At 53.6% G+C, this 14519-nt stretch overlaps 2 protein-coding genes across 2 annotated transcripts in view; one reads left to right on the forward strand and one right to left on the reverse strand.

The window, feature by feature from the left end:
• Positions 1–1156: 1156 nt before the first annotated feature.
• On the reverse strand, positions 1157–2792 carry NRL (neural retina leucine zipper). Its single transcript, XM_007447861.1, is given in 3 exon segments — positions 1157–1185; positions 1188–1488; positions 2412–2792. Coding segments are annotated over 3 exon segments (711 nt in total).
• Positions 2793–12586: 9794 nt separating this feature from the next.
• PCK2 (phosphoenolpyruvate carboxykinase 2, mitochondrial) overlaps positions 12587–14519 on the forward strand; it is a 9355-nt gene continuing 7422 nt past the window's right edge. Inside the window, exon 1 of the mRNA XM_007447862.1 lies at positions 12587–12789. Coding sequence (XP_007447924.1) covers positions 12761–12789 — 29 coding nt within the window. The 5' untranslated portion in view covers positions 12587–12760. The remainder of the gene's footprint in view (positions 12790–14519) is intronic.

The following is a 14519-nucleotide window of genomic DNA, read 5'->3' on the forward strand; positions in this document are numbered from 1 at the left end:
CACACACACACACACACACACACAGGCCTGGAGCAAGGATATAGAATAAACACTTCTTAAATTGCAAGAACATCTAGCCAATAGCGTACAGTTGTGCCTAGACTTCAAGTTTAATTCACAAAAGCTGCATTCTCTCAGCTCCTTGTCAGGCTGGGGAAAGTCTCACCTCAGCCCTCAGAAAGACAGGAGGGAGCAGGGGCACCCTATGCAGGTCTGGAGGCTAAGGCAGCATGGAGGGAGCAACAGAGGACCAGTGCATGGGCCTATGCTGCAGTCAGCAAGCTGGAGCAGGACAGAACATCCCTTTGGTGAGGCTGAATTCGGGGTTTCTTGGGGAGACCATTGGGGCTCCCACTAAGGAGAGGCCAGAACTGGAAAGGTGTCAGAAGTCATCCAATTCACATGAGGATTAGATGAGGTAATCGAGACCCATGGAGCAAGTGATTTGCTCAAGGTGACTGCGAGGTATCCTGAGGCAGAGCTGAGACTAGCACCCCTGGCTTCAGACTCCTGCCCAGGGTTCTCTCCCAGCCCCACACCAACCAACCCCAGAGCTCCTCAGGCCTTTGCTGCTCTGAGCCCTGCAGGCCACGGGCTTTCTGCAAGAAAGCCTCTTGAATAGAGTTCCTGGTCTGTCTTGATATTGGGAATTGAGATCTTGAAAATGCAGTAGTCCTAAAATGGGGAGGTTACAAGCCTTGGAATGAAAACATAGCCTCATTGCTAATTACCACCTTAGGGCACTACAGGTTGAAAACCTTGAATTAAAATCTAAGCTGAGCCGGGAGCTGCACCATTCCCTCACCTCCCATTCACTGTGCATCATCCACACCTCTTTGCGCCCCGCCCCTCCGCCAAGTGCCTGGCACTGACTCCTGCAGACTTCAGTGACCTGGTCATGTAGAGTGGAGCAGAAGGTGAAGGGTTTCTGTGCACGTCCTGCGTGAGGGAAGGGGACCTCTCTTCCAGAAAATGACCGGCATCTAACCTCAGAGCATGCCTTGAGGGTCCAGGAAGTTTGGGGATATTTGTGTGGTCATCCAAAGGAGTGTCTGGCACCAGAAGGCGCTCAGTAACCATCTAGTGAATGGTACAGCCGCCTCCCGGGTGGTGCGCACCACCCGCCCACCGACTCCACCACTCCGCGGCCAGTGGCTCAGAGGAAGAAGTGGGCGTGGCCTCCGGCCCTGGGCCGCTCGGGGCCAGCCGGTCACAGCGAGCCTTGTAGAGGTCGCGCTCCCTGGCCAGGCGGGCCACCTCGGCCCGCAGCGCGTCCAGCTGGGCGGCCAGGCGGGCGCGCTCGGCCTCCAGCCCGCGCCGCTGTTGTAGCCGCTTGGAGCGACAGGCCTGCGCGTACCCGCGGTTCTTCAGCGTGCGGCGCCTCTGCTTCAGCCGCAGCGCCTCGTCGCGCCCGCAGCCCCGCAGCTGCCGGTTTAGCTCCCGCACAGACATCGACACCAGCGCCGCGTCCGAAAACCGCTCGGCCAGCTGCAGAGGGAACGGACAGACCCCGAGTCAGCGCCGGCTCCCGCCCTGCTCCAAGCTCGGGTGGCCCCGCCCACCCGGCCCCGCCCTCGGGAATGCTCCGCCCCCGGCTCCCACCTTTACCTGAATGTGCGCCTTCCCCTGAATCTGTCCTGCAGTCTAGATCCCGTGCCAGGTCCCAACACGCCCTCCCCTGCCCCGCACCCCCGCCACGGGTCCCCGACCCATTTGGGTGGTCCCTGCGTGTCCCACCCACCGTCGGGCGAGCCAGTCGCGCCCCTGAGCCCCACATTGACCTAGAGGGGTCATGAGCATCCGGCTCCTGGCCCACGTGTGTCCCGTGGGCTCGGCCAGACAGACCCTTCCCCTCCAACACACCTCGCTCCCCTGTCCTGAAGGCTGCAACCCTGTGACCCTCAAAGGATTTGGATTACATCTTAATGCCCTCAACACCCCTATAATTAATAGGATGAGTCCCAATCCTCCCTGAGAAGGCTGGGGGCTGGGGCAGCATGAAGTCTTGAAAAGGCCAACTTCACTCCGGTTCCCACAGTCTCAGCTCTGCTCCATTCCACGCACAACACTTTCCGTGGTTCCCCAGACTGAGTATCTATATACCTCCCTTAATCAACCATTCCTGATGCCCTTTAATTCTCAGCTCTCCCCTTTTGGTCGATCCTCTTCTAACCTTGTCTTCTCCCTCTTCCTCCTGATTCAGCCTACTCATTTCTCTCTATTTGGAAAAAAAGAAAAAAAGAAGGGCCAGAAAACAGTTTTCTCTATCTGATATCTTTTAAAAGTCCTTCCCTTCTTCTGTCCTCTACCCCTTTCCCAATAGGTAACCCTCTCCGGGGACTCTCCTTCCTCTCTGGGCTGGCCTCCTCCCTTACCCTACCCTCCCTCGGACCAGCTTGCTGATCACTCACCTGGGCATGCTGGGCTGCGGTCTCCTCTGGGCTCCCTGGGTAGTAGGTGTGGGGCCCTTCAACAGGGACTGGGCCCTGACCCTGCAGCAGCTCCACGGCCTCCTCAGGACTCAGACCCAGCACCTCCCCAGCCCCCAACTGCTGTTGCAGGGTAGCCAGCCAGTACAGCTCCTCCAGGCCTGGCCGGGTGCCCTCGGTGGCCCCCACCGTGCCCGGCTCACTGAAGGTGGGTGATGGAGGCACTGAGCTATAGGGTGTGGAGCCCAGTGAGGCTGTCGGGGGGCCAGATCTCCCCTCCAAGGGTTCCCGCTTTACCTCAAACTTCATTAAGTCAAAGTCATTGACATATTCCATGGCCAGGGGACTGGGAGGCAGTGCCATTCTGGGGCTGGATTAGGAGGGGTGCACCTGCAAAAAAGGGGACAGGTTTGGTGCACCTGGAGGCTGCCTGCCAGCCTCCTTGACCAAATCCGCTTCCCCCAAAGCCCAAGTGCCCTGGGGACAGAGTTCTGGAAAGCTGGGGTGATGGCGCAGCCTGTTCCCTGCACAGTCACCTCTGGGCTGGGGAACAACTTCTTAGGTGGCAGGGGCTCCTGACCAGGGGGAAAGCAGCTTAAAGCCTGAGTGAAGAAGAGGATAGCAGAGCCTCTGGCCCACTGGTGCCTCTGGGATCTATGAAAAATAAGAAGACTGTGGCAGCACTCCCAACTCTAGTGCTGGGACATGCTGAGCATCTCTGTCATCTCAAGAGGCATCATTCCATTTCCAAGCAATTAAAAAATGTTGCTTAATTAACTGTGACAGAGTATGTGTATATTTTAGGGCAATGGAAAGGCACACATGCTGTGGATTTTAAAATAGATGGATAACATGCTGTAATCTCTCTCTCTCTCAGAACACCCAGACCAATGCCTTGCACATAGTAGACCCTCAATGCACATTCATTCTATGGATTAGTCGATGAATCCCTTTTCTAGAAGCAAGAGACTTTTCAAGAATCAGTTCTAGAAAGGTCAGGACAGAGTGGTGACCATCTTTCCCCAAGGCTAATCTCTCCAAGGGAAACCAACCGAGACTGGTTTTCCTCCTTCTATCCAGGACCTGCGATGTTGTATGAACTTGAGCAGGTCACCTTTCCCTTCTGACCCTCATCTCCCCTTCTGTTCAAGGACGGTAGTTAGACTTTAACATTTCTCCGAGAGTGTTCTGTGAAACACGAAGTCTGAGACATATCCAAGAAGGGGTCTGTGCGCAGATCATTCTTAGAAATGCTGCCTCCCAACCCTGTGAGCCTCTTGCAGGTTCACAGAGCACCGCAGCATAGTAATCTGAGAAGTCCTTCGGTAAACCATCTGTTCAACTTCAACAGAGTGTCCCAAACTTATGTCACCCAGGAACCCTCCTCCCTGTTATCAACCACGGAGCATGTGCCCACCTGAGTCACCTCTGGCTAGGTGACCTCGGAGAGCCTTCCCAGACTGGAAGTCCCAAGCTTGAGCCCAACTCCCAGTTCCAACAGCCCCAGGAGGGACAAGGCAGAGAGTGCTTATCCCCAGGGCTTAGAGTTTGGCTCCATCTCGATGTCCAAACCGAGGTAACCCACTCTCCAACCACATCTCAGGCCCCCAGGCTCTGCCCAGAGAGGTGGCAGGAAGGACAGGTCCTCTCTCTCTTCGTGTCCCAGGTGTTTCCCTATCTACTGAGCTCCTCACCCTTGAGAAGGCAGAGGAGATGGGAACAAAAACACAAATTGGAGGAATTGATCTTTGGCAGGGAGGAGAAGGTGAGACATAGAGAGAGGTGTCCAGAAAGAACTGGATGAAAAGCTAAGTGAGGAGGGCTGTTTATCTTTCTGATGTGATAGCAGTGAGGGACAAAAAGCCAGTCAGGGTGGGAGTAGAGCAGGGGACAGAAGTGTGAAGATTCCTGAAAACAAACAACAGAAAGCAGACCGCAGGTGTCAGAGGAGGGGGCTCTAGGTGAGAGGCCTGGCACCCAAGTAGGCCTCAGACATACTCACTTTAGGGATGGCAGAGATGATTGGTCAGTGTCAAAGCCAGGCAGGCACAACTTCCCCAGAGACTGGAGGCCCCATTGAGCAGGGCCTGGTACCTCTGTGCTCAGAACAAGGGGCTGTGGGCACAGAGCCCACTGAGTACTCTTAAAGGGCCAGCTCTCTGAGGTCATCCATGGTTCTCAGGCCTCCAACCAATGAGGTAAGGGGATCATTTGCATATCTCATTGGCCTGCCGGGTTGCAGGAAATGAGAGGAGAGGACAAGTCTGCCTGTTCTCAAGGAAGGCAAGGGGGCATCTTCCCCACCAAAGCGCCTCACTGATGGTCTGACTCACCATTCTCAGTTCCCCAGTACAGAGTGCCACATTGGCCCCCGCCGGCACTCTCATGAGGACACAACCCTCAGCCGGGGACTGGAAAAGAGGGCCAGACAAGCTTCCAGCACCTTTACCCTCCAAGGCTCCGCAGCATCCTGTGGGTGTTTTAGGGGAGTATAAGCTCTCCTAAGCCCACTCTCACCTGGCCTGTTGGGTCTGTTTCCTGTTTTCAGGAACGTTCACATTTCTGCTCCCTGCCTCACTCCCACGTTATCTGGCCTCATGCCCCTCACAGTTATGGCATCAGAAAGATAAACAACCCTCCAGGACTTGCCCATCCTAGTCTCAGCCTCTCTAATTCCTGCGGACCCAGCCCCAGGACAGGCAGGCCAGCTTGGGTTCAGGAGCAGAAGGGGGACTGAGGAACCCTTTTCCTTCCTTCCAGGACACCTCGGGACACTGAAATCCAATCACCACCAATCCATCAGAGACACTTTTGTAACTGTCCTCATTTGCCCTCTGCTTCCCCTCACCTTTTCCTTGTGTGTGTCTCTGTCCCTCTTTCTTCCTCTCTCACTCCTCCTGGTTCCCAGATGGCTGGGGGGTGACCTACATTTTCAGCCTAATCCCCTAACACTTCTTAGAGCTATCATCCCCAAGTAGAAGTTGTAACAGAGATACTAGGAATTAGCCAAGGAGATGTTTAAACCTGTCTGAAGCTGTTTAAATAGGGTCTGTACTAGAATAGAACTCCAGGAGTTAAAAGCTATTTCCTACTTTCTAAGGACATCCAAACACTCCCCTGGGGTTAACAGGCCCTCCTTCCCAACCGAGAGAGAGACCTGGTGTCCATCAGCCCCAAGGATCAATGATAAAAACTAACCTGGTCCCAGCCTTAGGTGTTAGGTAAAGAGCTCGTAGATTCTGATGATCTAAGACAGTGGTTCTCAGCCCGGGGTCCCCAGACCAGCAGCACCACCTGGGAACTTGCTAGAAATGCAATTCTCTAGCCTCACCTCAAACTTACTGAATCAGACACTCTGGGGATGGGACCAAAAGAAATCTATGTTTTAGTAAGCTCTCCAGGTAATTTTGATGAACACTGAAGTTTGAGAACCCCTGATCTATAGAGTGCCTATAGTCAACTCAGATTCCTTTGGTGTGTGTGTTTGGTCTCTCATACCATGCTCTCTACACACATATAAGAAGACCAACATCAGAGGACATCTCTCTTCCCGCCCTTGGCCTCCATTTTATAGAGCAGAGACCATTGTCATCATTCAAGTGGAAAGGCTTCTCGATGTGATTGCCTGAATCTAGTGCTATTTTCGCAGAAGAATCAAAAAGCCCAAGGCCTAGGAACAAGGCCACAAAATGGGAATGGGGACCATGGAGACCAGAGCCCAACACATGCGCGCGGAATGTGGTTCTAAGGTAAATACCCAGGAAAGAGACCTCAGAATTTCCCTGGTGAAGAAGGAATAGCAAGTGTTGACTGCAGCCCCTTTTGCAGGCCTGGTCTGGTCTAGCCAGACACTTGCCCCCCAGCAGCTGTCAGGTCTGCGCTGATCCCCTTGTTTACTGGAGTGCTCAGAGGAGAGGTGGGAGGGCTAAGCTGCTAATGGGCTGAAGGAGTCAGACTAAACAAGCTCAGGCGAGTTGAGCCACTCGGGGCTCAGACCAGGCACCACTGACCAGGGAAAGGAGTCTGAGGGGTGAGGGCTGGACCAGGGGAAAGGACCAAGGACACAGAGAGGAGAAGCACGTTGGTCAGTGAGGACCCAGGAAGTGGTTCATGGGTTTTCCTGACAGGAGGGGGACACAGGCTGAGACTGACTGGCTCAAGGACATTTGGGGACAGAGAAATGGGGATGAAAAAGTTGAAACCAGGTGGACTCTGTGAAGGACAAACCAGAGGCAGGGAGGCAAGAAGACTTAGCTAAGGAGGCTGTAGGTGTAGACCTGGGAGAGAGGGCAGAACTAGTCAGGGGCTCCCCAGGAATCTGGATTGAGGGAGATAGAGGGACATAGGCACATGGGAGAGATGGGCAAAGGCCCATGGAGAACTAAAAGAGAGAAGAAAGCTTCTGGAAGGGGATCAAGAGGGAGTAAGAGGTGATGGGAACAAGTGACTAGAAGAGCAAAAGTGGTAGAAGAAGGGAGAGGGGAAAGTAAGATTGGGGACCGAGGGCTTCCCTGGTGGTGCAGTGGTTAAGAATCCGCCTGCCAATACAGGGGACATGGGTTCGAGCCCTGGCCCAGGAAGATCCCACATGCTGCAGAGCAGCTAAGCCCGTGCGCCACAACTACTGAGCCTGCACTCTGGAGCCCACGAGCCACAACTAGTGAGCCCGCGTGCCAAAACTACTGAAGCCCACGCACCTAGAGCCTGTGCTCTGCAATAAGAGAAGCCACTGCAATGAGAAGCCGGCGCACCACAACGAAAAGTAGCCCCCGCTCGCCGCAACCAGGCAAAGCCCGCATACAGCAATGAAGACCCAAAGCAGCCAAAAATAAAAATAAATAAATTTAATAAATTAAAAAAAAAAAGATTGGGGACCGAGAACTAGAAACAAATACAGAAGAACAGACAGATAGATGGTCAGGCCATAGAGAAAGAGCAATGGACAAAGGACAAAAATGTCAAAGGATATGGACAGTGGGATGCTGGATCATGGGGAGAGAGGGCCAGGCAGGTAAAGGGCCTGGAGAAGTGGGGTAGAAAACAAAGAGGAAGGAAAGGACAGGAGACAGAGTCAGTAATCCAGGATTCCATTCTTCTCTGTCTGCACCCCCATTTTTGCAGCCCTGTACCACCCGTTCTCATTTCTAGTTCTGGCTTATGGAATCCAGATCTTCAGTAATGGATCCAAATCCTCAAGCCTCTTCCTGGTCTACCTCATACATTCATTCATTGGACAAATATTGAGTAAACACCTACTACGCACCAGACACTGTGCTGGGCATTAGGGACACCTCAGTAAACCAGACTGACACCAGCCCTGTCTTCATGGAGCTTATAGACTGATGAACCAGAGAAAAGTCAATTTATTGCCCTTAGGCCCAGGCAGGAGTGGCCCGTGCCCTAGGTCCTGTGTTTTGAAAGGCTCCACTCTGGCCCTCTTCTGGCTGTGTCCCTTGGAGTGAGGCGTCCAGGCATCCTCTGCCCACACCCCAAACCCCTTCCGGACCACACTCCAGATACTTAGGTATTCCTTGTCCGAAGATCCCCAAGCCCACTTCTAGGGCCCACATGGACCTCCTTCCTGGGTTTGCCCTCCCAAGGGTAGATCACACTACTCGTACACACATCTCTAGACCCAGTGGGTGGCCAAGGGGTGGCTGTTTGCAGGAGGCTGTGTACAGAATTGGGATGTATAGACAGGAGGTCCACGTGCATGCACATGAGGTATAGAAGTAGAATATGGTGTCAGAGGTGGGAAAAGAAGTGAGCCCGAAGATCAGTAGCTGAAAGCTGCTCTCTCTACACCACCACATTCTGCTATGGAACCTTGAGGATTCCAAACAAAATCCAAATTTGAACCAAATTCCAGACCACTGTGTGTATATTTGTCAAGGTAGAAGGATAGACTATATTTTATTTAATAGTTTGTTAGCTTGAGTCATACATTTAAAATATTTAAACACAAGGTTTGTGAGCCTCTATCTGTACTCTTGCCCCAGGCCCTACATATGCTAGGGATGGGCCTACGTAAAAACAAACCATCAGAGCTTTGAGAGAGAAGTGGGACTGGGCAGCGGGAAGAGTTGAAAAGCATTACAGCTGAAACAGAGGCTTCAGTTGACCCCCTAGGAGCTCTGGAGTTGGGATGGACCTTCAGAGTGTCCCAAATTGAGGCAAGGGGGCCAGCACTTTGGAGCCCTGCATCAACCAGTCGTTAGATACCAGCTGCCCCAGGAAAGGGGGCATTTGGCAAGACAGCTCCCTTCAGCCACAGGTGGTGCTCGGGGAAGTGCTCAGCTTTGCACCATCAGCAGCCAACACTCAGCCACTGGGACATGATCCTGAAGGGGGCATCTGGGCAGCACACCACAGCACCCACTGCAGGGGGTCTGTGAGATGTCCAATGGCTGAGCCCAGAAGGCCCTGGGGAGGACAAAATGCAAACTAAGGCAAAACTGGTCACACTCTGCCCCTGTTACTGAACACAAGTTCGTGTGCCCAACAACGCACAGTGAGGCCAAACAAACTGAAACGTTGGAGTTTGGAGTAGAGAAAGGTTTATTGCAGGGCCAAGCAAGGAGAAAGCGTGGCTTGTGCTCAAAAACCCCAAACTTCCCAGTGGTTTTCTGGGAGTTTTTATAGGCAAAGCCTGCGGTGGGAGCTGCAGGGTATGTGACTTTTCTTCTGACTGGTGGGTGGTGAGATAACAGGGCAGTGTTCCAAGGATCTTGTGCTCAGCATGAAGTTACCATTCTCCACCTGGGTGGGGGCGTTAGTTCCTGCAGAAGAGCTCAAAGATATTGTTATGGATATCCCTTGAGGAGGAACCAGGGCCCTGCTTTATTGCTGCACTATTGTTTTTTACTGTTCCTCCTCTGTTTCTGCCTTACCTCCCCTCCCTGATTAGTAACTGTTTGAATTTGCCCTTTGGCACTCAGGAAAGGTCTATGAGGCTGAAGCCTTTTTCCTACAACTAAGAAACCGGGGACACAAAAAGGATTTGTACCTGGGAGGGCTCCACGGGGTCCTGCTCAGTTTCAATGAATGCCGTGTTCCTGAAGGGGGGCGGGTCTGGGCCATACTCCCCAGCATCCATTGCAGCGGGTCTGTGAGACATCCAAGGGCTGATCCAGAGGGCCCTGGGGATCAGAAAATGCAGACCAAGGCAAGGCTGGTCACACCCTGACCTCTGGTGGTGGCTGCAGACACTAGGCCAGCTGGTGGACCAGCCTAGGAGGAGGGCTAGAGAACTGAGCAAAACTGTGTGGCACATAAGGGGAATCGGATAAGGAAACCCTCAAGGGAGCCCCTTGTTCAGTCTGCCTAAAGTTAAGGAAGAATGGGGAGGGATTAGAAATGTGGGATTCATTCATTCTTTCACTCCACCAGTGTTGATTAAGTGCCTAATTATTATGGGCCAGATTCTTCTAGGAGCTAGAATAAAAAGAAGCCTAAAATTTGGGTCCTTTTGGAACTTCCCTGGTGGTCCAGGAACTTCCCTGGTGGTCCAGTGGTTAAGGATCTGCCTTCCAATGCAGGGGATGTGGATTCAATCCCAGGTTGATCGGGAAACTAAGATCCCACGTGCCGTGGGGCAACTAAGCCCTTGAGCCACAACTAGTGAGCCTGCATGCTGCAACTACAGAGCCCACACGCTCTGGAGCCTGTGTGCCACAACTAAAGAGAAGCCTGCTCACCACAATGAAGAGCCCACATGCAGCAACAAAGACCCGACGCAGCCAAAATTAAATAAATAAATATTTAAAAGATAAAATGAAATTTGGGTCCTTTTTTCAAGTAGCTAACACTCCAGTGAGGATTACAGAGATACAAAAACAACTACAATAAAGTGTGATTAATTCAAAAAGATAGGTATGTACACAGTATTGAACCAACATAGATGAGACAGATGTTAATTCTAAGGGGCACATTGACCTTCACACAGAAGGTGATGTTTAATTTAAATCTGAAGGCCAGAACGGTTCACAGAAGTGCTCTGGGAACTGCAGAGTTTGGTATACACGACAGAAGGCAGCAAGTAGGGAGGTGGGGGTGATACCATTGGATATATGGGAATCAGATTATGAAGGACATCAGTTGCCATGTAGTAGGAAGCCTTGAAGGAATTTTAAGCCTAAGAGTGATATGATCTCATTTTTTCCTTAAGGACAAATCAAGGAGACAGTATAGGATTGCAGGGTGGGGGGAAAAACTTGGTAGTTAGAGTCAGAAAGACTTGGATTCAGATTCCATTTCTCCTGCTGATCAGCTGTGTGACTTTGAAGAAATGAATTAACCTCTAAGCCTCAGTGTCCACATCAGTAAAACAGGGCTATTGTGAAACTGAATGAGATTATGCATGTAAAGCTACTGGCTCAGAGCCTGGCACCTGGTGTCCATACAATAAATATTCCTCTCTCTTAATTTTCCAAAGTGAACTTATGCGCAGAGTTTGAAGAATAACTTGGTGGGAGGGAGAGGGGGTGGCATTTGGAGAGGTGGGATGCCAAGGTGCTTGGAAGCTATTGTTTGAAGCCAAGTGAGAGATAAACCCTGAACTAAGGCAGTGGCCAGGGGGAACAGACACAGACTTGAGAGCTAATTGTGAAATACAAATCCAAAGTTCCTGCTGTCTGACTGGACGATAAGAAAGGAATAGTCTAGACTGATTCAGGTTCCTCTAGGGCAACTGGCTAGATAGTGGTGCCATTTGCTGAGATAGGGAACCATGAAAGCAGGTGCAGGATCACAGAAGAGATGATGACCTTCAATAGCTTGGCCATGATGCCACCAGTGTGCACATCTTTAAGCCCAGAGAGTGACCAAAGAGGAGCTGTTTGCAGTGGAGTGGGTATGAACAGAGTTTGGATGTAGGGACTGGAGGGAAGAGTCCCAAATACATACACATGACATGAGGTTGAGTCCAGGATGGAACCTGGGTGGAAGAGATGAGGGTCAGCAGCAAGCCCAAGGCTGGAGGCCAGCTCTTTTGTCCCATTATGTTCCAGTACAGAACTCTGAGAAATCTGAGAATTAGGGTTGTTTCTGTTGCAAATAGCAGAAGTCCACTTGAAATTAGCTTGAGCAAGGGAAGAAATTTATTGACTCCTATACCCGGAATTAGGAATCTGTCACTCTCCATCCCTCAACCTGCTTCCTCTAGCCTGGTTTCCATCTCAGGCAGGTTCCTACTTTGCAGGGCCAAGCTGACACCCAGCAGCATCAGGCTTAGGTTCTACCAGCCCAGCAACCCCAGCAGAAGGAGATCTCATGTTGAAAGTTGACAGAAAAAGCCCCAGAAAGAGACCTCATTCCCATTCCTGAACATTTCCACTGGCTGTGGCCAGAGTGACAGACACACAAATTGGCCAAGCTGAGAGCCCACCGGTAGGAGAACCACAAGACCACACAGACTGAGGAGGTGGTTCCCCAAAGGAACATTGGGGTGCTATTACCAGAAAGGGGGAGTGGATGCTGGGCCAATGCTTACCATAGCCACATTGAGTTTGAGGTGCTATGGCCTTTGGGGTGATGCCCGTGGTCTCAAGCTGAAGAGAGATGTCTGGCTGGAGACATAACTTGAGAAATTACCAGAGGACTTTGTGGTGGTGGTTGGGTGGGGCAGATGCATTCTCCTGGAGAATGTGGATAGAATGACCAGGCCAGAGGCCCAAAGAAGAGATTCTGGGGTGGAGAGACATCACCACTTCATGGTAAGGCAGAAAAGAGCCCTCATCACAGGGAGAAGAAACAGGGATCTGGGAGTTGGGGACTGAGGGAACCATGGTATTAGGGCCCTGGACAATAGAAGAGCCTGGTCTCAGAGTACCCAAGCCCCGGGAAGAAGGGGAAAGGCAATGGCCAGCCCCCTGCTTCTAGACTTCCAGCGCCCCGTGGGCTCCAGCCCCTGGCCTCTCCCCTTGTTCTTAGCTTGTTTGTCACCCAACGTCTCCCAGTCGCTCTCTCCCGGGAGCAAGAGTCCTCAAAGTTACATCATGTGCCGGGGGCGAGGCGTAGCGGTGGGGCGGGGCCTCGGGGAGGAGGCGGCCGAGGAGAGGACCCAATCCTCCAATGGGAGACAAGGGTTTGGGGGCTAAGATGCAGGAGGTGGGGCTATGGCTGGGCTGACCTGGGGCTGGAGCCCCGGGCGGAGAGAGGGTCGCGCCGGCCCTGCTGGGTCCCGCCCTTTCGCCCGCCCTCCTCCTTTTTAAGCGCCTCCTGCCTAGCCTGAGCTCCCGCTCTCTGCGCCGCGCTCCCTCCTTCCCTGCTTTCCTTGTCTCCCCGGCTCCGCTCCGTTCGCGCGGCCACCCCGCAACCCCGGCTCAGGTACCATGGCCGCTGTGTACCGCCCCGGCCTGCGGTGAGTGACCCCCAGTCCGGGGCCGACCCGCACCTTCCGCCGCGCTCGCCCCCTCGGGGCTGCCATTGCGTTCTCCTGCTCGCCCTCCTCTGCCTGGTTTCGCCTCCGAGGAGGGGGAGGCGGGCAGGTGGCGAGTGCGTCTGCATCCACGGCCTCTCGGGTCGTGCGTCTCGCTGGAGGCCGCCCTGGGTCTCTCGGTTTCCGTCCCCACCCCCACCCCCCGCTTTGCTGGTCCCTGACCACACCGTCTCTATCTGCCACCCTCAGAACTTCCTTTCCCCGCCTCGCTCGTCCTCGCTGGGCCCGGTCTCCGTGTCTCCTCCTTTGCTTTACAGATGTAGCGCTTGTGCCCCAGGTTGCGGTGAGGAGCAGTAGGGCCTTGGGGTCAAGGGTGCATGAGCCCCTGGGGACTGAGCTCAGAGCTCCCTAAAGAAGGTAGAAGGTAAACAGCCATTCCCCAGCCTCCCCCACGACTGGATCATGGCAGATGAACCTAGCGGGAAGCCCAGCACAGCCAGAGGGGCCTGGGGCCCGGGAAAGGAGGGAGGCAAGGTGGAAGAGGGGGCCAAGGTGCCTTCATTCTTACCTGGCTGGCTTTATCCCCTGTCCGGGACGGGAACCCCTAGGCCCTGCTTGTCTGCTCTCTCCCCCTTTTCACAGCTTCCTGTCTTCCCTCTGTAGCCTCCCTTCTCAGCTTCTGTCCCAGGGTCTGAGCTGACCCTCTGTCTCTCCCACAGCTGGTTCCACTTGGCCAGCCCTTGTGGGTGGTCTCTGGAGAAGGGGAAAAGGAGAAGGTCCTACTCAGGAGGCTTGTGGGGGGAAGTGGGGGAGGGAGCTTCCCAGGAGACTTCCTGAGCCAGCCTCCCCGTGGAGACAGGTTCTCCCCAAGGCTGTCTGCTTTTAAGATTAATGCTCAGGGCTTCCCTGGTGGCGCAGTGGCTGAGAGAGTCCGCCTGTCGATGCAGGGGACGCGGGTTCGTGCCCCGGTCCGGGAAGATCCCACATGCCGCGGAGCGGCTGGGCCCGTGAGCCATGGCCGCTGGGCCTGCGCGTCCGGAGCCTGTGCTCCGCAACGGGAGAGGCCTGCGTACCGCAAAAATAAATAAATTAAATTAATTAATTAAATTAATTAATTAATTAAATTATTGCTCAGGGGAAATTTCTCTCTGAGGGGGAACAGAACCAGGTTCCAGGAGGCTTCCACCTCTGCCCCTGGGGCCACACTGGGTTTCCACCCTGCCCTGCCCAGTGAAGCCACCCAGCTCCCACATTCACGGTCTGAGCGTCCTCCCTTCCCCAGGCTTATTCCCTGTGAGTCTGAGCGTCCTGCAGTCTAATGTTCCACCCCACCACCAAGAGCCAAAGTTCTAGGCATGTGCTCTCTAGGAAAGAGAGCCAAGGGAGGGACAGGGTCATGCGGTGCTGGGCGTGTGGGGCACAGTTTCTGGCGGGCAAGGCCCTGGCATTAGGAGGACAGCTTCTCTCTCTTGGCCTTTGCTCTCTCTGGGTCACTCCACCCTGGGTCCAGGCCAACTAGAGGAGACCTTACTTTTCCCTCTCCTAGGGGTGTGAAGGGACAGACTCCAGGGACCCTGTTCTAAGAATTGGGGCATGCACCCCAGCCAGTGACATTCTCCAAGAGTAAGCCTTCTACACAGTTCAAAAATACCTACCCAGGGGGCTTCCCTGGTGGCGCAGTGGTTGAGAGTCCGCCTGCCGATGCAGGGGCC

The sequence above is a fragment of the Lipotes vexillifer genome, unplaced genomic scaffold (genome assembly GCF_000442215.2).
Source record: "Lipotes vexillifer unplaced genomic scaffold, Lipotes_vexillifer_v1.1 scaffold558, whole genome shotgun sequence".
Classification (NCBI taxonomy): domain Eukaryota; kingdom Metazoa; phylum Chordata; class Mammalia; order Artiodactyla; family Lipotidae; genus Lipotes; species Lipotes vexillifer.